The 15573-nt window shown below is 31.1% G+C and overlaps 2 protein-coding genes across 2 annotated transcripts; both read left to right on the forward strand.

Moving 5' to 3' along the window:
- Positions 1-115: 115 nt before the first annotated feature.
- LOC118050941 (long chain base biosynthesis protein 1) lies at positions 116-6269 on the forward strand. The gene is made up of 13 exons (XM_035061411.2): positions 116-276; positions 529-755; positions 864-958; positions 1665-1756; positions 2005-2098; positions 2210-2282; positions 2386-2518; positions 3027-3201; positions 3879-4019; positions 4092-4187; positions 4356-4497; positions 5528-5655; positions 5751-6269. The coding sequence occupies exons 2-13, from the start codon at positions 641-643 to the stop codon at positions 5922-5924; spliced, it is 1458 nt and encodes a 485-aa protein (XP_034917302.1). The 5' UTR covers positions 116-276; positions 529-640; the 3' UTR covers positions 5925-6269.
- A 5144-nt stretch (positions 6270-11413) lies between these two features.
- Positions 11414-14293, forward strand: LOC118050942 (glutamine synthetase cytosolic isozyme 2). Its single transcript, XM_035061412.2, has 12 exons — positions 11414-11597; positions 11809-11848; positions 11935-12038; positions 12139-12187; positions 12283-12389; positions 12553-12640; positions 12893-13021; positions 13159-13233; positions 13337-13390; positions 13507-13544; positions 13636-13795; positions 13876-14293. Exons 1-12 carry the CDS (start codon positions 11524-11526, stop codon positions 14026-14028), a joined length of 1071 nt encoding a protein of 356 aa, XP_034917303.1. The 5' UTR covers positions 11414-11523; the 3' UTR covers positions 14029-14293.
- The last annotated feature ends 1280 nt before the right edge of the window (positions 14294-15573 follow it).

Genomic DNA, 15573 nt, shown 5'->3' on the forward strand with positions numbered 1-15573 from the left:
ACTGTCCACTTGTTGGCCCAATATTACTACATCGTGGGCCAAAAATTTTTAGGGGGCTCTGATCTGAGCATAATTGATGCTCATTGTCTTGAGAAAACTGCTCTTTCCTTCCTTCATTCTCTAGCCAAGACAAGAGGACATGAATGATTTGCTTGAATACTGACTGAATCTCATCCAGCAAAATCCACACACATACATCTTCACAAGAAAAACAAAAGAAAAGAACATAGAATTCACTTTCCTCTTGTCTTCTCATTACAACCTCAATCAATCAAGGTATGTTTGGTATAATAATTAGAACAGATCAAGAAAAGAAACATCGTTTTCTCTCCACTTTTCTCTATTCTTTTTTACATCTCTTGTTCTTGTTTATTTGGTATTTCTAAAAGATAAACAAAGCCCAGAATCTAAATTACCTAAAGATTTGTTCTTTCGAAGCCTTACTTCTAAAAGGCTTGAATCTTTTCCATGTAGGTGTTGCTTAATTCTGCTCTTTTTTTGCTTCTGTCTTTCCATTGAAACCTACAGGAGATAGCAGCTATGCGTGTGTTGCATTGCATGATTGTCTTATACGAGTAATCATCAATATTGTGTATCTGGTTGGTTGTTGAAAAGTCTACGCAATCTGGGATTTGATGCAATGGATACAATGGCATCAAATGTTTTGCAATTAGTGAATGGTACTTTGGAGAGGCTGACATCTGCTTTGGATTTTCCATCTGCAAGAGCTGTTGTTTTTGGTGTTCAAATTGGAGGTAGATTTTGATCTCTTTTTAAACTGGTGATTGGTGATGGTTTGATTGTGTATCTCTGTACTTGGTAATTTTAATTAACTTTTTATGTTGGCTTTTTTTTTGTTAAAGGGCATCTCTTTGTGGAGGCTCTTCTTTTTGTGGTCATTCTTTTTCTACTTTCCCAGAAAAGTTATAAACATCCTAAGCGACCGTTAACAAAGAAGGTTAGTGTGGCTTGAGACTTCTTTGTTCTCTTTTCCTTTTTTTCTCTTTTTATACGTTAGTTGAAAGAAACTGCCTTCTTGCATTATGTGTTTTGTATTGTTTAGAAGTTTTCTAACTTGTCAGGATGATAAATCATGCATGTACTTAAAGATCGATGAATACATTTGAATGTTTGTACTGATGCCTTCTGACCTAGGGCATTGAGCATTGAGAGTTAGCTATATTTTAGTTGTTTTTCCTCTTCTTTTGGAGCCTCGTGAAAATGCATGAGGATGGAATTTAAAAGAATTCTGGAAATCAAGTTCCGAAGTTTTGTCCAAGTTTTAAAGAAAAGAGTTCCATCATACTTTTATAATGCTGAAGACTTTTGTCTCTGCTATAATATGGAGTATGAAATTGTTATTAGATATCAATTCACCAATATACCTGTCCACAGTATCCTTGAGCATTGCTTGATAGCCAACTGGAACTTCTAAGTTCTATGTATCCTTTTAAACTTCTACATGTGGTGCTTCCATATGAATTTCTGTTATTTTTCCTTATCTGATTCTTAGATTTATTGGTACGTGGTATTTCATTTCAGATTAGATTTGTGCTTTTCACTGGTTTAGCTTGTGGAAATGTGAATTATAGCTTGTTTGAGAACTCATTCTGAAGTGTGAAGCTGTTCCATCATAATATTACCAAAAAGTGTGTTGTCTGTAGGAAATAGATGAGCTATGTGATGAATGGGTTCCAGAATCCCTTATTCCTCCAATTACAGAGGAGATGCGATATGAGCCACCAGCATTGGAAAGGTGAACATACTTATCGTCTCAACACATTTGTTTGGCTCTTGTCAAAAGTATCCTTGTGCTTGCATGTATAAACCTACCCTCCTATTGTTGTATGGAAAAGCCATTGATTGCAGTTGTTGAATTGATGATCTCTCGCATCCCCTCAAAGAAGTTGCTATTTTGATACTCCAACTATGACTTTGCTCAGAAGACATATCTGGATGATTCCTCTGAAGTAATCACAATTCATGAGCTACTTTTTATTGCAGTGCTGCAGGGCCACATGCCATAATCAATGGAAAAGATGTTGTAAACTTTGCTTCAGCGAATTATCTTGGTCTAACAGCACATGAGAAGCTACTTGTGAGAAAATCTGTTTTGCTTAATTTTATTTTTCCATTTATGATAATGATTTTCCTTAAATTAGAAAATGAATGACTAAGTTTTTTATTAAAAAAAATAAAAATTCCTCAGGAGTCAAGTACCTCGGCCTTGGAAAAATATGGTGTTGGTTCCTGTGGTCCTCGTGGATTCTATGGAACAATTGGTGAGACTCAATTTCAACTGTCATTTAAATGAAGCAGGATGAAGATTTGTTTCCAATTTTTTACCTTAAATGCTTACCTTCTGATAACTTTTCTTTTTCTTAGATGTTCACCTTGATTGTGAGGCCAGAATAGCCAAGTTTTTGGGAACTTCAGATTCAATTCTCTATTCATATGGACTTTCCACTATGTTCAGCACAATTCCATGTTTTTGCAAAAAGGGAGACATAATTGTTGTGTGAGTATGGTAATCCTACGTGTTAAAGATTTGTTTTACCTGTGTGGCTATATGATAGAAATCAGCTAAAAGTGTTTTTAAAAATACATAAATCCTTCATTTTTTATCTTATTCAATATGTTTAGTCCCTTCCCTTGAAATTTAGTGATGCTAGTTTGATTATCATTTTTAAATGATTATAACACTCCTTTGACTATTGCTTAGTATTCCGTATAAATATAAGATTTTATCAACGTATGCTAAGCCTAAATTATGCTCACCAATGGTACCTATATGATAATAGATGACCAAATAAGATTTCCCAGTCTTCTCATCTTTGATTGTGTATTTTTCACTGATTTGTAATATGCATATCTGGTCACTCTAGTTGTCTGTGGCATAGTTATCCAGATATTTTACAATTTTCGGTTCATTTGTGAAACCTTTTATTTTAAAATTGTTCTGGGGAAGTTCAATATATCACTAAATAAAACTGGTACTTATTGTCATTATTATCATTTTCCCTTAGGGATGAGGGAGTCCATTGGGGAATACAGAATGGCCTTTATCTTTCCAGAAGCACCATTGTGTATTTCAAGCACAATGACATGGAATCTCTGCGAAATACTTTGGAGAAAATCACTGCTGGGAATAAGCGGGCCAAGGAATTGCGACGCTACATCGTAGTTGAGGCTGTGTACCAGGTATGAGGTATCTTGTTTCTGTTTTGCATGCATATCAAATACATATATATTTGATAAGCTAGAATAAAAGAAAAACTTTTAAATGCTTGCATCAAAAGGGTATTGGCTGCAATCAGCACAGGAAAACCGAATCATGATATTGGATTACTTGTTTTTACCCAACTCAGGTTTACCCATTGTGTTTTTTAGGCTAACTGTTATTCCATATGGAACTATTCCTTCCATAGCGGTAACTCCTAAGTTGATGTGCAATTTTTTCTGAAGTTAAAATATGCGGCATAGTAATCACGCAACCTCGGATCACACCACCACCCTGCCCCCCGCACCCCTTCCTCTCTCTTTTGTTTGCATTTGCTTTAAATTTTATTTCTTTTAGGAGTTTGTACTTTGAAACTGACAAAGCTAGTATAGACTATAGAGACCCCTGGTCTTGTGGGGAAATATAGTGTTTTCCTCGCTCTTCTGACGTTATTGATTCAGCGGAATTGATTGCTGATGCATGTAGTTTCTGAAAAATGATTAATATATGAGTGTGTTAATTCAGGAACTGCATTTATTTCTTAGTGGTACTGCTAGTCATCTATTTGCTCTAACACTTAGTTATTTTACCCCTTAACTGTAATGAATATTGAACTTGCTTGACTGGGATATTTATTGTTTTGCTCTGAAATCTGTAGAATTCTGGACAAATAGCCCCTTTAAACGAGATCATCAGATTGAAGGAGAAATATCTCTTCCGTGTTTTGTTGGACGAAAGCAACTCATTTGGTGTTCTTGGCAGGTTTGGAAGAGGTCTTACTGAATACCATGGGGTGCCGGTATGTTTTAAAGATTCATTTATTTCTTGTCACTGGCTCAAACTCCCTGATTTGTGATTGTATGGGCTGCAGATTGAGAAGGTAGATATTGTTACTGCAGCTATGGGCCATGCATTAGCCACTGAAGGAGGATTCTGCACTGGTAGTTCCAGAGTCATTGATCATCAAGTATGAAAATATATATGCCTAATAACTTCATTTTATTGAAATTTGGATGAGTAGTCAGGTCCTTCATCATCATTCTATTAGCATATGGTAGTGCTGCAGTCGTAATGATAATTATTATTTCTTCCAATTCTATAGTGCTAATGCTTATTATTTGCTTATATTTGGCAGCGGCTTAGCAGTTCTGGATATGTGTTTTCTGCTTCTTTGCCACCATATCTTGCAAGTGCTGCAATTACTGCTATCAATGTTCTGGAAGACAATCCTGCTTTAATAACAAAGTTGAAAGAAAACATTTCTGTCTTGTGGAAAGGTTGTTGCATTACTCAGTTGTCATTCTTATGTTTTTCTTTTTAACATTCTCTCCCTTATATACAAAGTTAGACTCATGATACATGTGTATTGATGTGTTACTATTCTTTCTTTTTTGGAAAATGGCCACCATTGTCTTGTTAATTTCACCAGCACCTTTGTCTTCCTTTGTATTTACTTTCTAGTAATGTTTTGTGTTCTCAGAATATTTTATTAATGAGCAGTTGAGAGTCAATCCTTATGTAACACACGTCAATTATTCAACCACAGAAACTGAGGCCAACTATCATATCATCATTTCATCATAATATTTCCTTGAGAACATTTGAATTGTATGAATTGTCATTGGAATGTGATTAGTTGGACCTCTTTTGGTCGTTATTAAATTGAACCGAAGTTTGAGAAAAAGCAATCATATATTTTGGTCCTGTTTGTTTATTTTATAATCTCTTTCTTTTCCTATGGTTGAGTGAGTTAGAGGTAATGTCCGGTATAGATTTGTACAATTGCAGCATATTTCTTTATGGTGAATATAAATCATTTTTCATATGAAGTCTTATAGAAATAAAAGTTAGAAGCTCGTGCTTACAAACTGGGCAGCATATAGGCAATCAACTAGGGAAATCATCATGTTTTGTCTAGAGAAATTATCCAACTATGGTTTTTGGTTAAAAAATGCCAGGTTTTATTTGAAGCTAGAGGCCCTGTTGTCAGAATAAATTTTTAGGTAATGATAGGGGTGCTAAACTCTTTTTCGCTAAGCTGTGCTTACTAAATGTCCTAGCATTTATTACAAGAAAAAAATTTCAAAGCATGGAATGTAGATCTTATCATATTTAGTGGGATAATTATAATTATGAAATTGAGTAATTGATAAAATACAAATTGCATGATGTCACGTCAATTAGTAAAGAGTTTTAGTAAAAAATATTAATTATTTCTAGCATTATCCTCACTTTTCCTTATATCCTTTTTATTTTTGCATGGTTTGCACAGATTTTCCTATTTCTAAATTTATTTGGTGATTGCAGGATTGTCCAACATACAGGGTCTCTCTATAGCCAGCAATCCAGAATCACCTATTGTTTTTCTCAAACTAGAAATGTCCACAGGTTCTATGAAAGATGACCTTCAACTACTCGAAGCTATCGCTGATCGGGTAAGGAATGAATTAGTCGTTTGGTTTATTATAACTACACTTTGGTTGTTCTACCTTGCACTTACTCTGTTTCTTTGTAATTATGAATTTTTCAGGCATTGAAGGAAGACTCTGTATTTTTTGTAACCTCGAAGAGATCAACCATTGATAAATGTCGTTTGCCTGTGGGGATCAGATTGTTCGTATCTGCTGCCCATTCAGATTCTGATCTGCTCAAGGCAAGTGAATCCTTGAAGAGGGTTTCAGCGTCGGTGCTGATGAATCAGTAATCTAATGCTGTGCATCTGGTTGATCTCGTTTCTTGCCTCTTAGCTGCATTAGATGTTTCTCGTGGCACTCATCCATCATATACTCTTCAGATCCAAGTCAAGGAAGAATTTTAGTGTGAGAGGCAAGTGGATGTTGATGGTTTATGAAATTCTCTTGGGATTATTTGAGTTGCATTTTTGTCTTGGTTTCAACAGATCAGCATATTTAATTTTGTTTCCAGTCATAGAATTGATTCCATCACTGAGGTTGACAACAAGCAGTTGATTAGAACATTTATCAGATTGCATTGATTGGTCCAAGCAAGGTTTATAGAATATTTGTGACATATACTCCACTTTTGGTTCCATAGTTTTTTTCAAGCTATTTCAAGAGAGAACATCTCTGGTGTTGCCACTGTTTATATTCACGGTTTGGATCCTCATTTGATGCAGTGTTTTTTAATTGAAAATATTTTAAAATGATTTTTTATATATATTTTTTCAATGTTTTTGAATAATCTTGATGTGTTAATGTAAAAAAAAAAAAAAAAAAAACATGTATCAGCCAGATTCAGAAAGTGAGTCCTTGAATCCCTGGATTTGGCAAATCAAGCCTGTTATTGCACAGGCCATTATTACCAAGTTTCTTCTGGATTGAAGACGATAATGAGACTATTTCTATCAGAAAGATATGGAAATAAGTTGGGAATTTTCAGAATAAAAGAGCAATCCATTTTAGTAAAACGTAGCATGTTATAATTGGGCAATGTTAATAAACCAGCCAAAGTCAATAAGTCAACATGGTAATCTGTTTAATGTACTCACAACTTAAAAAAAAATCTTGAAAATGACGTTGATTCAACTCTTTTATATATTAAAAAAGATTTTGAAACAGTAATATTTTAAATAGTTTGAGGTTAATTCAGATTAACTCACCAAATTAATAACATAATATGGCACTCATTAAGTTCAATAAACATGCCTTGCCAACCACTAACCTAAGTTGTTACCCTCATAGAGTTCAATAACCTTTTTTTTTATTTATTTTTTATAAAATTAAAAAATTATAAAATAGATATTTACATAAAGATAACAAATAAAATTATAAGGAAGAAATATATTTTTTAAAGCTAAACTCTTTTTTTTATTATTAATGCATCTCTTTATTATTTTAACAAAAGTATTTTTTTATTATAAGTATTTTTTTATTAAATAAAAACTTATCATGATCTCAAAAGCAAGTTTTTTTCAAAAAACTAATGTCTCAATATTTTATATTTGATTGAAGAAAAATAATAATAAATATGATAAAAGCATGTTAGAAATCTATAAAAAAAAATTAAAGAACATAATTTATTTTCATAAAATATCCATAAACAATTTTTTTATGTTTTTTTAACCAGGTTTCTTCTATATTGAAGACAATAATGAGACTATTTCTAACAAAAAAAAATAGAAAAGATATGTAAATAAGTCATAAATTCTCGGAAAAAAAGAGTAATCCACTTTAGTAATACACATAGCATATTATAACTGAATAATGTTATTAAACTCAACTAAACTCGCTCGGTTAACATGGTAACTTAGTAGATGTACTCATGACTCGATCGATTCAACCAAAACATGATTTATTTTATAAAAAAAATTAAATGAATATTAATTTAATTTTTATATAAGAAAATATTGGAACGATAATATTTTAAAAATATCCAGATTAAACTAAATTAATTCGCTTAACCATTAACCTAATTTTTTCAAAAAGACATTGAATGGACAACGTAAAAATAAGAACTTGCACTTTTGTCTCACTGTTAATTTTAATCCCCTTATTTTCAGTTTTTCTCAAACAATAAAATCAATTTTTTTTTTTTTTTGCAAAACTGACTATCAACTGAATATTGATTTTTTTTTTCTTTTCATGATAATTTTATAAAAAAAATCAAAACAAATTATCATGCTCAATACCCAATCAACACAATATAAAATAATAAAATTAAAAAAAAATTAATGACAAGAGGAAAAAACTTAAAGAATGAAAAAAAGTCATAATATTTTGTGAGGTTGTGAATATTAAAATCATTGTTTTTTAGATATTTTTGAAAATGATATTTAAAGACATGTGTTTTCCCTCACACACACTCATGCAGAAATAAAAGACAAAAGCTTATGTGCACTTGAGGTTGTGGCCCAATAATGGAAGGGACTTGTTTTTTTTTTTTTTTTGCAGCAGGATTCAAGTCTTATTGTGAACGTCTGTCATCCCCGCGGTGCCTTATATATTAACTGGGTTTGCAGGATTTTTAATGAACCTGAGAATTAGTTGTAGTGCACGTAAATTGATCCAAATACCTTGGATTACCAAAAAAAAAAAAAAACAGCTTTTAAAGACAAGATACTTTGCAGGCATTTTTATGAAGAAACATAATGAGGGGACAAACATGTTATGCAAAACCATACATGTTCCTTTGGAAACTATGAAAAGTTTTTCAAAAAAAAAAAATATATATATATATATATATATATTTTTATTTTTATTTTTATTTTGTGGTTTCCAAAGTTATTTGGAGATAGAAAATAGTAATTTTATGATCATATTAGAGAACGAAAATTTAAGCAAAAGATGCTACCTATGCATCTACATCCAAAATTAAACACCTTTGTTGGAATGCCAAGTTGCCAAAGAAATTGCTTCACAATATTGCTACACGAATACTACTCTTTATCTTATCATCTTGGTCTCTCTCTTTCTTAAAACGTCCACACCAACTTTAATTTTTTTAATATATAATGTATTTTGGATCAGCTTGGATATACCCAAACTAGGTTTTTACACCCCAAACAAGGTTTATGAAACATGATTAACCAAAAAAAAACCGGTTCAAATTAACTAGTTTTGGTTTGGTTTTTTTTAGAACAAAACCAGTACAAACTGGTTTGACTCGACTTTTTCTTGTTAGGCTTGATTTTTTTTGTTTGACTTTTTTGACTCGGTTTGGCTCGGTTTTAGCTCAGTTTGGCTTGGTTTTTTTTATTTGGGTTTGGTTCGGTTTTTTCGGTTTCAGGCTTATAAAACCAAACCAAACCGGTTAATTTTTTAAAAATTTTAATTGGTCCAATCGGGTTTTTTTTACTATTTGGTTTTTTCAATTTTTTTTTTATTTTCTCAGTCTAATTAATTTTTCAATATTTTTACTCACCTCTATCCCGTGATCGGTTACCATCAATATTAATAAACAAAGAAAAACCACATAAAAAACATCTCTTAATCCTCCTCGTCCACTCTATCAGCTCAGCCACTCTCATTCTTGAAGCGTACACACCAGCTTCACTTTTTTTAGGCACAACACTTTTATTTTCTTTCATTTTATTGTTTTTGTGATCCACAAGATTATTTTCTTGGAATAGGGACATGTCTTGATAGCTATTTTTCGTTTCTTTTTCTTCAGCAGTTTAATGGTGATCTGTATTAAGACTAAAGTAATCCACTTATGTTCCAAGTCAACTTTCATAAGTGTCTTTATATATTGCTTTTGATTAAAGATATCTTTCTATGGAAGACGAGGTAGAGGTGGAGGCAGGTATAGTTACAGTTTAATCGTGTATTTAAATTTTTTTGAATTGTTTTAAAATTAAAATTAAATTTTTAGTGTTTTTTTATCGCTCTCTGTGATATCAAAAATAAAAAATAAAAATATTATTTTAATAAATTTTTAAATAAAAAATAATTTAAAAAATCACCTTTATCACCGTAAATAAAATAAAAAAACTTTTAATCAAGCCTGCATATCTCTTTGAGAACAATAATCGATGATTATTGTGATAATCAAATTTGAGTGGTTTATATCCATTAAAGAAAAAAAAAAAGTGGTCTTATTTTAAGGGATTGTTTAGGAGTATAGTTGAGGTTGCTTTTCAAAATATTTTTCGTGTTGAAATGCATTAAAATGATATATTTTTTTATTTTTTAAAAAATTATTTTTAAGATCAGCACATCAAAACAATCCAAAACATACAAAAAAAAATAATTTTTAATAAAAAAAATTAATTTCTTTTTAAATATAGATATGTTTCCAAACACTCTCTAAATATATCTATAAGGTATCTAATTGGCTTAAATAAGAACTCTCTTTGAGGTGGGTAAATAGTTTTGCTTCCAATATTTATCTTTTTTATTGTGGATTTCATAATAAAAATAACAACAACAACAATATTATTGAATTCTTTTTAGGTAATTCGTGGAGAAAAAAAAATTAGCTCTCATTTTTTTTGTAAGAAAAACATATATTACATCAAGAAAACTATTTTAAATATCTTTTGAAAGCCATAACTATAGGGAAGTCTTTTATTATTAATTTTTCTATAAGAATTCATGGATAATTATTTAAAACAGAAAGAGTACAATTAAAGAATAATAATGTGTATTAGGGGGTTTGGTGTCAGTAAGACAACCCCACGTTCCAGTCATTACCTACCGTTCACAATTGACTGACCTAACCACACCTTCAATTTTTATATTTTATTTCGAAAATAATTAAGTTTTAATGAAACCGTTTACTATTCGATCGAGGGATAATGGTATTTAAATTATTATTTTTTCTTTTTATTTCAATATTACACCTTTTTTTCCTATTTATTAATTGTACTGTTATCGAGATGATAACAAGGCAATTAACTATCCATTAAAATAATTGTTTAGAATTGTAGTTAAAAAATTTTAAAAAATATTTTTCACTTAAAAATATATTAAAATAATATTTTTTTATTTTTAAATATTATTTTTATATCAGCGCATTAGATGATAACATGAAAATTGACTCTTTATTAAGTTTATTTTAATATTTTCTATTTTCTTAAGAGATAATGATATAAAGTACTTTGTATTTTATTAAATTTTTTTTTATCTAAAACTTGCATTGGTTTTTTTATTTAAATACTTATACTATTTTGATCAATTAAGTAGGAGGTTAGTTTATGTTATAAATATATTATTGTGGTAGTTATCTCTTTGTGAGGTGATTTAGGTATTAAAAATTGATAATGATAAATGGTATATGAAATACATGTATTTAATATTCTTTTAGAGTAAATGACTTGATCTATTATTACATAATTAGGCAAAATTCTTATATATCCTTATATTTCCAGTTGTTTCTATAATATTTTTGTATAATATATCTTTGTATAATATTCAATATTCTAATAAATTGAATAAATTCTCATATCTCAATATTTAAATCCATGAATCATTATAAGTACTTAAAATTTCATTCATTAATGTGACTATTTCATTGATTAATGTGAACTTGTGAAAATGGTTATTTTTTAATATATATTTATTTGAAAGTATATTAAAATAATATATTTTTTATTTTTTAAAAATTTATTTTTAATACCTGAATTTTATTTAAAATAAAAAAAAAATTTAAATTTCCTTAAAACCGCTTTTCAAACATAAAAATATTATTATAGTTTCCAACACCAAAATCCTCGCTATAAATCCAAATTCACCTCCAGTCCATCTTGGCGGAGCAAACTCTCTCTCCATCTAGAGGTTCATTGAGTCAGAAAGTAAAAGGCTTTCAACGTTGAGCTCTCTGCTTTTCCTTTTCTCGTTGCAAACATGTCTCTCTTAACTGATCTCATCAACTTGAACCTCTCTGATGCCACTGACAAGATCATTGCAGAATACATATGGTATCAATCATTTCCGCTTTCACCCACGTTACAGTCTTTCTTCCCTTTTCTTGCTATGTTTCTTTTCCATTTCTTTTTACTGCAAATGGTGTTATACTGTTATTTCTCAGTTTTTATTGGATTCTTTCAGTTCCATCATTAATGATCTATCTCGTCTCTTTTCCTCAATATCTTTCAAAGTCTTGATCTTGATCGGTCACTTTTGTTGCAGGATCGGTGGTTCTGGTATGGACCTTAGAAGCAAAGCCAGGGTAATCAATATTTTCTCTGTTCTTGCTTCTATTATGACCTTTTGTAGTTGTTGTTTTCTGAAAGTTTGTTGATTTACATGAAACAGACACTCAATGGAGCGGTGAGTGATCCTCAAAAGCTTCCAAAATGGAACTATGACGGTTCAAGCACTGGCCAAGCTCCTGGAGAAGACAGTGAAGTCATCTTATAGTTCTGTCTCGCTCTCTGTCTCCCCTTACTGCGTGTGTGTTTTAATGGCACTTGTCTTTTTGGCCATGGATTTACTTTTGTTTTGGTGTCATGAAAATAGCCCACAGGCAATCTTCAAGGATCCATTTAGAAGGGGCAACAACATCCTAGTAAATCCCTTTCACTTGTCAAATAAAATTTGTTCGATTCACTAATTGATATTTCTTCATAATTTAATTTCTGTTTATTTATTACAAATTTATAGGTGATGTGTGATGCTTACACCCCAGCTGGAGAGCCAATCCCAACTAACAAGAGACACAACGCAGCAAAGATTTTCAGCCATCCTGATGTTGTTGCTGAGGTGCCCTGGTACATATCTACTCAATCCATGTCTTTGTTTTTCAAAGCTGTTCTTCAGATATTCTCTACTTAATTTTAACTTGTGAATACTCTTTTTAGTTTTTTTGTTTTCTTAAGAGATTTAGGGGGTTCTATCATAATTCTTTTGAAATAATTTAATTTAAATATGTAGGTATGGTTTAGAGCAAGAATACACCTTGCTGCAAAAGGATTTAAAATGGCCACTTGGGTGGCCTGTTGGTGGCTATCCTGGACCTCAGGTGTTCATCTCTCTCCCTCTCTCTCTTTTTGTGGTTTGATGTGCCTTTCCTTTCCTTTCCTTTAAATCTATTTTATTATCTTCTTTTTCTCTAAATTCTTGAGCTCCCGATCCTAAATTATTGGCAATAATGTCTAAACTAAAAAAATTCAATTCCCATTTTTGGGGTCTCATGTTTTTATTCAACAGACTTCCTTAAATGGTCCTTCTGTCCTCCATTAACGAAAATAGGATTGTTTTTTTGTCAAAACAGGGCCCTTACTACTGTGGTGCTGGTGCTGATAAGGCTTTTGGCCGTGATATTGTTGACTCTCATTATAAGGCCTGTCTTTATGCTGGGATCAACATTTCTGGCATTAATGGAGAAGTGATGCCTGGCCAGGTACTTAACTCTTTTTTTTTTCTTTTTTTTCTTTTTTTTTTTGGGGGGGGGGGGATTCTGCAAGCTATGCAAAGGGTTTTTTTAGTGTTTGTGCCATGATTTATGTTTGAAGAATTTGACGTTCTGTAACTTAACAGTGGGAATTCCAAGTTGGCCCTTCTGTTGGCATCTCTGCTGGAGATGAGTTGTGGGTTGCCCGTTACATTCTTGAGGTGATTCGAGCTTGTTATATATTTTTTCTTGTTCATGTTAATAAATACGAACTTTTTGAGACAAAACATGCTGATGCTTATGCTTGTGGTTTTATGACAACAGAGGATCACTGAAATTGCTGGAGTGGTTGTTTCCTTTGACCCAAAACCTATTCCGGTTAGATTTTGATATCTGAAACTAAATCTTTTATGATGCAGAAGTAGAGGATTGAGCATCTTATTTATGAAGCATTTGCACTGTTCTTAACTTTGTTGAGTGCCTTGTTTTGCCAGGGTGACTGGAATGGAGCTGGTGCACACACAAACTACAGGTAACATATGATCTGTACACAGAGAGACATGAATTTTCTTTTTTACGCGTTTCAAATTGAGTGTAACAATTGTTTGTGATGGCTGCTTCAGCACCAAGTCCATGAGAAATGATGGAGGGTTTGAAATTATCAAGAAGGCCATTGGAAATCTTAAACTGAGGCACAAGGAGCACATTGCTGCTTACGGAGAAGGCAATGAGCGTCGTCTGACTGGTCGTCATGAAACAGCTGACATCCACACCTTCTCATGGGTAAAATAATCTTTCTTCGTTGTGGATTACTTCCAGCATTATCTTTCAAGATTCAAATGGTTGTTGCCTTCATTTGATAGGGCGTGGCGAATCGTGGCGCTTCAGTGAGAGTCGGTAGGGATACAGAGAAGGAAGGGAAAGGTTACTTCGAGGATAGAAGGCCTGCTTCCAATATGGATCCTTACGTTGTGACCTCCATGATCGCAGAGACAACCATCCTCTGGAAACCATAAGAGATCACCACCATTCTTGCTCCGCTCCCTGGTTGATTATCGTGATTGTGGGCTGTTGTCTTTTCTTGATAAAGGTGGTGCCTGGTTAGAACTGGATTGCCATTGGATCATTATCTTGGTACAAGAATTGCCTCTTCATTTCGCAAATTATTACCGGGAATGATGATTGCCCGATGAAATAACAAATGATTGTCCTCCGTTCCCTGAATTTAGTGGTGTTTTGTCTTTTTTGCAATTAATGAATCAAGCCCTGCTGCCTCCATTATTTACTCACTGTTGGAAGATAGTTGGGAAGAACAGAAATTCATTGCAAGGGTCGGGTGTGTTTGGTAGTGCTCAGTCAAGAGTATTTTTAATTTTTAAAAAGCTTTGAATTAATGTTTATTTTTTTATTAATTTAATTTGGTAATATAAAAAATAAAGTACAAATCTGAAAAAAAAAATTAATATATTTTCAAGCCAAACATTATTTAAAAACATAATAAAATTGTTTTGAAACTGATTTTTTTTATTAATCTTAGACATTAACTAAATATAGTAAGTATATAATGAATTGTGGTGTAACTAGAATTTTATGAAATTTAAAATATTTTTTTATTTTTAAATTATTTTAATATGATATAAAAGTAAAATTTAAATAATAATATAAAATATTATTTGATATATTAAAAAAAAAAACATTTGAAAAGCTATCTTTTAAGTTAAAGTTGTGAGCTAAGTTCAGTACTTGAGTTGTCGTTTGCTTATTAAATTCAAGACTTTTGTTTTCGTTACGTACTCTTTACTACTTTTTTGTCCTTTAAATTGTCAGCTATATCACCGTATCACATAAGATCAGCTCTCATCTCAAAATATGCCAGCTATTCTTCTTCATCATCATATCAAAACAAAAAATAAATTTATAACAATTTTTATTTTAAAAAATATATTAAAAAATAATATAAATCATATTATATAACATCATCTAACAATTTAAAATTTTAAATTAAAATAGTTCTTTGAAAAAAAATAATAAAAATTTTATATGAAATTTAGAAATGTGGTATTAATTATTTTTTAATATATATTTTATTTAAAAATATATTAAAATATTATTTTTTAAAATTATTTTTTATATCAATACATCAAAACAATTTAAAAACATAAAAAAATTATTTTAAAAAAATCATGTCCAACCCTCATTTAAAACACAATAACAATAAGGTGTTGGTAGCTATATTTCAACTATAGCATATAAGTCTTATTTTGGAAATCTTGTTCCGTATATAAAAACCTAATTCGGTTCATATAAGCTAACTTGAAATACCAACGTATGGAAAAATAAAAAATGCTATGTAGTCAAGAAATAAAGATATATAATCATTTAGTAGATATTCTAATAATAAAAATTTAGAATCAAGGAGTTTGTTTTCTTTATAATTTCAAGTTTGAATTTTGTGGTTTCTAATATGATGGCCACTAAGATTCTATTTGGGAATGCCCAAAAAAATTCAATTTTATTTTTTACTAAAATTTAATACGGTTTGTATGTTTTGGATCATTTTG

The sequence above is a fragment of the Populus alba genome, chromosome 15, assembly GCF_005239225.2.
Source record: "Populus alba chromosome 15, ASM523922v2, whole genome shotgun sequence".
NCBI classification, from domain to species: domain Eukaryota; kingdom Viridiplantae; phylum Streptophyta; class Magnoliopsida; order Malpighiales; family Salicaceae; genus Populus; species Populus alba.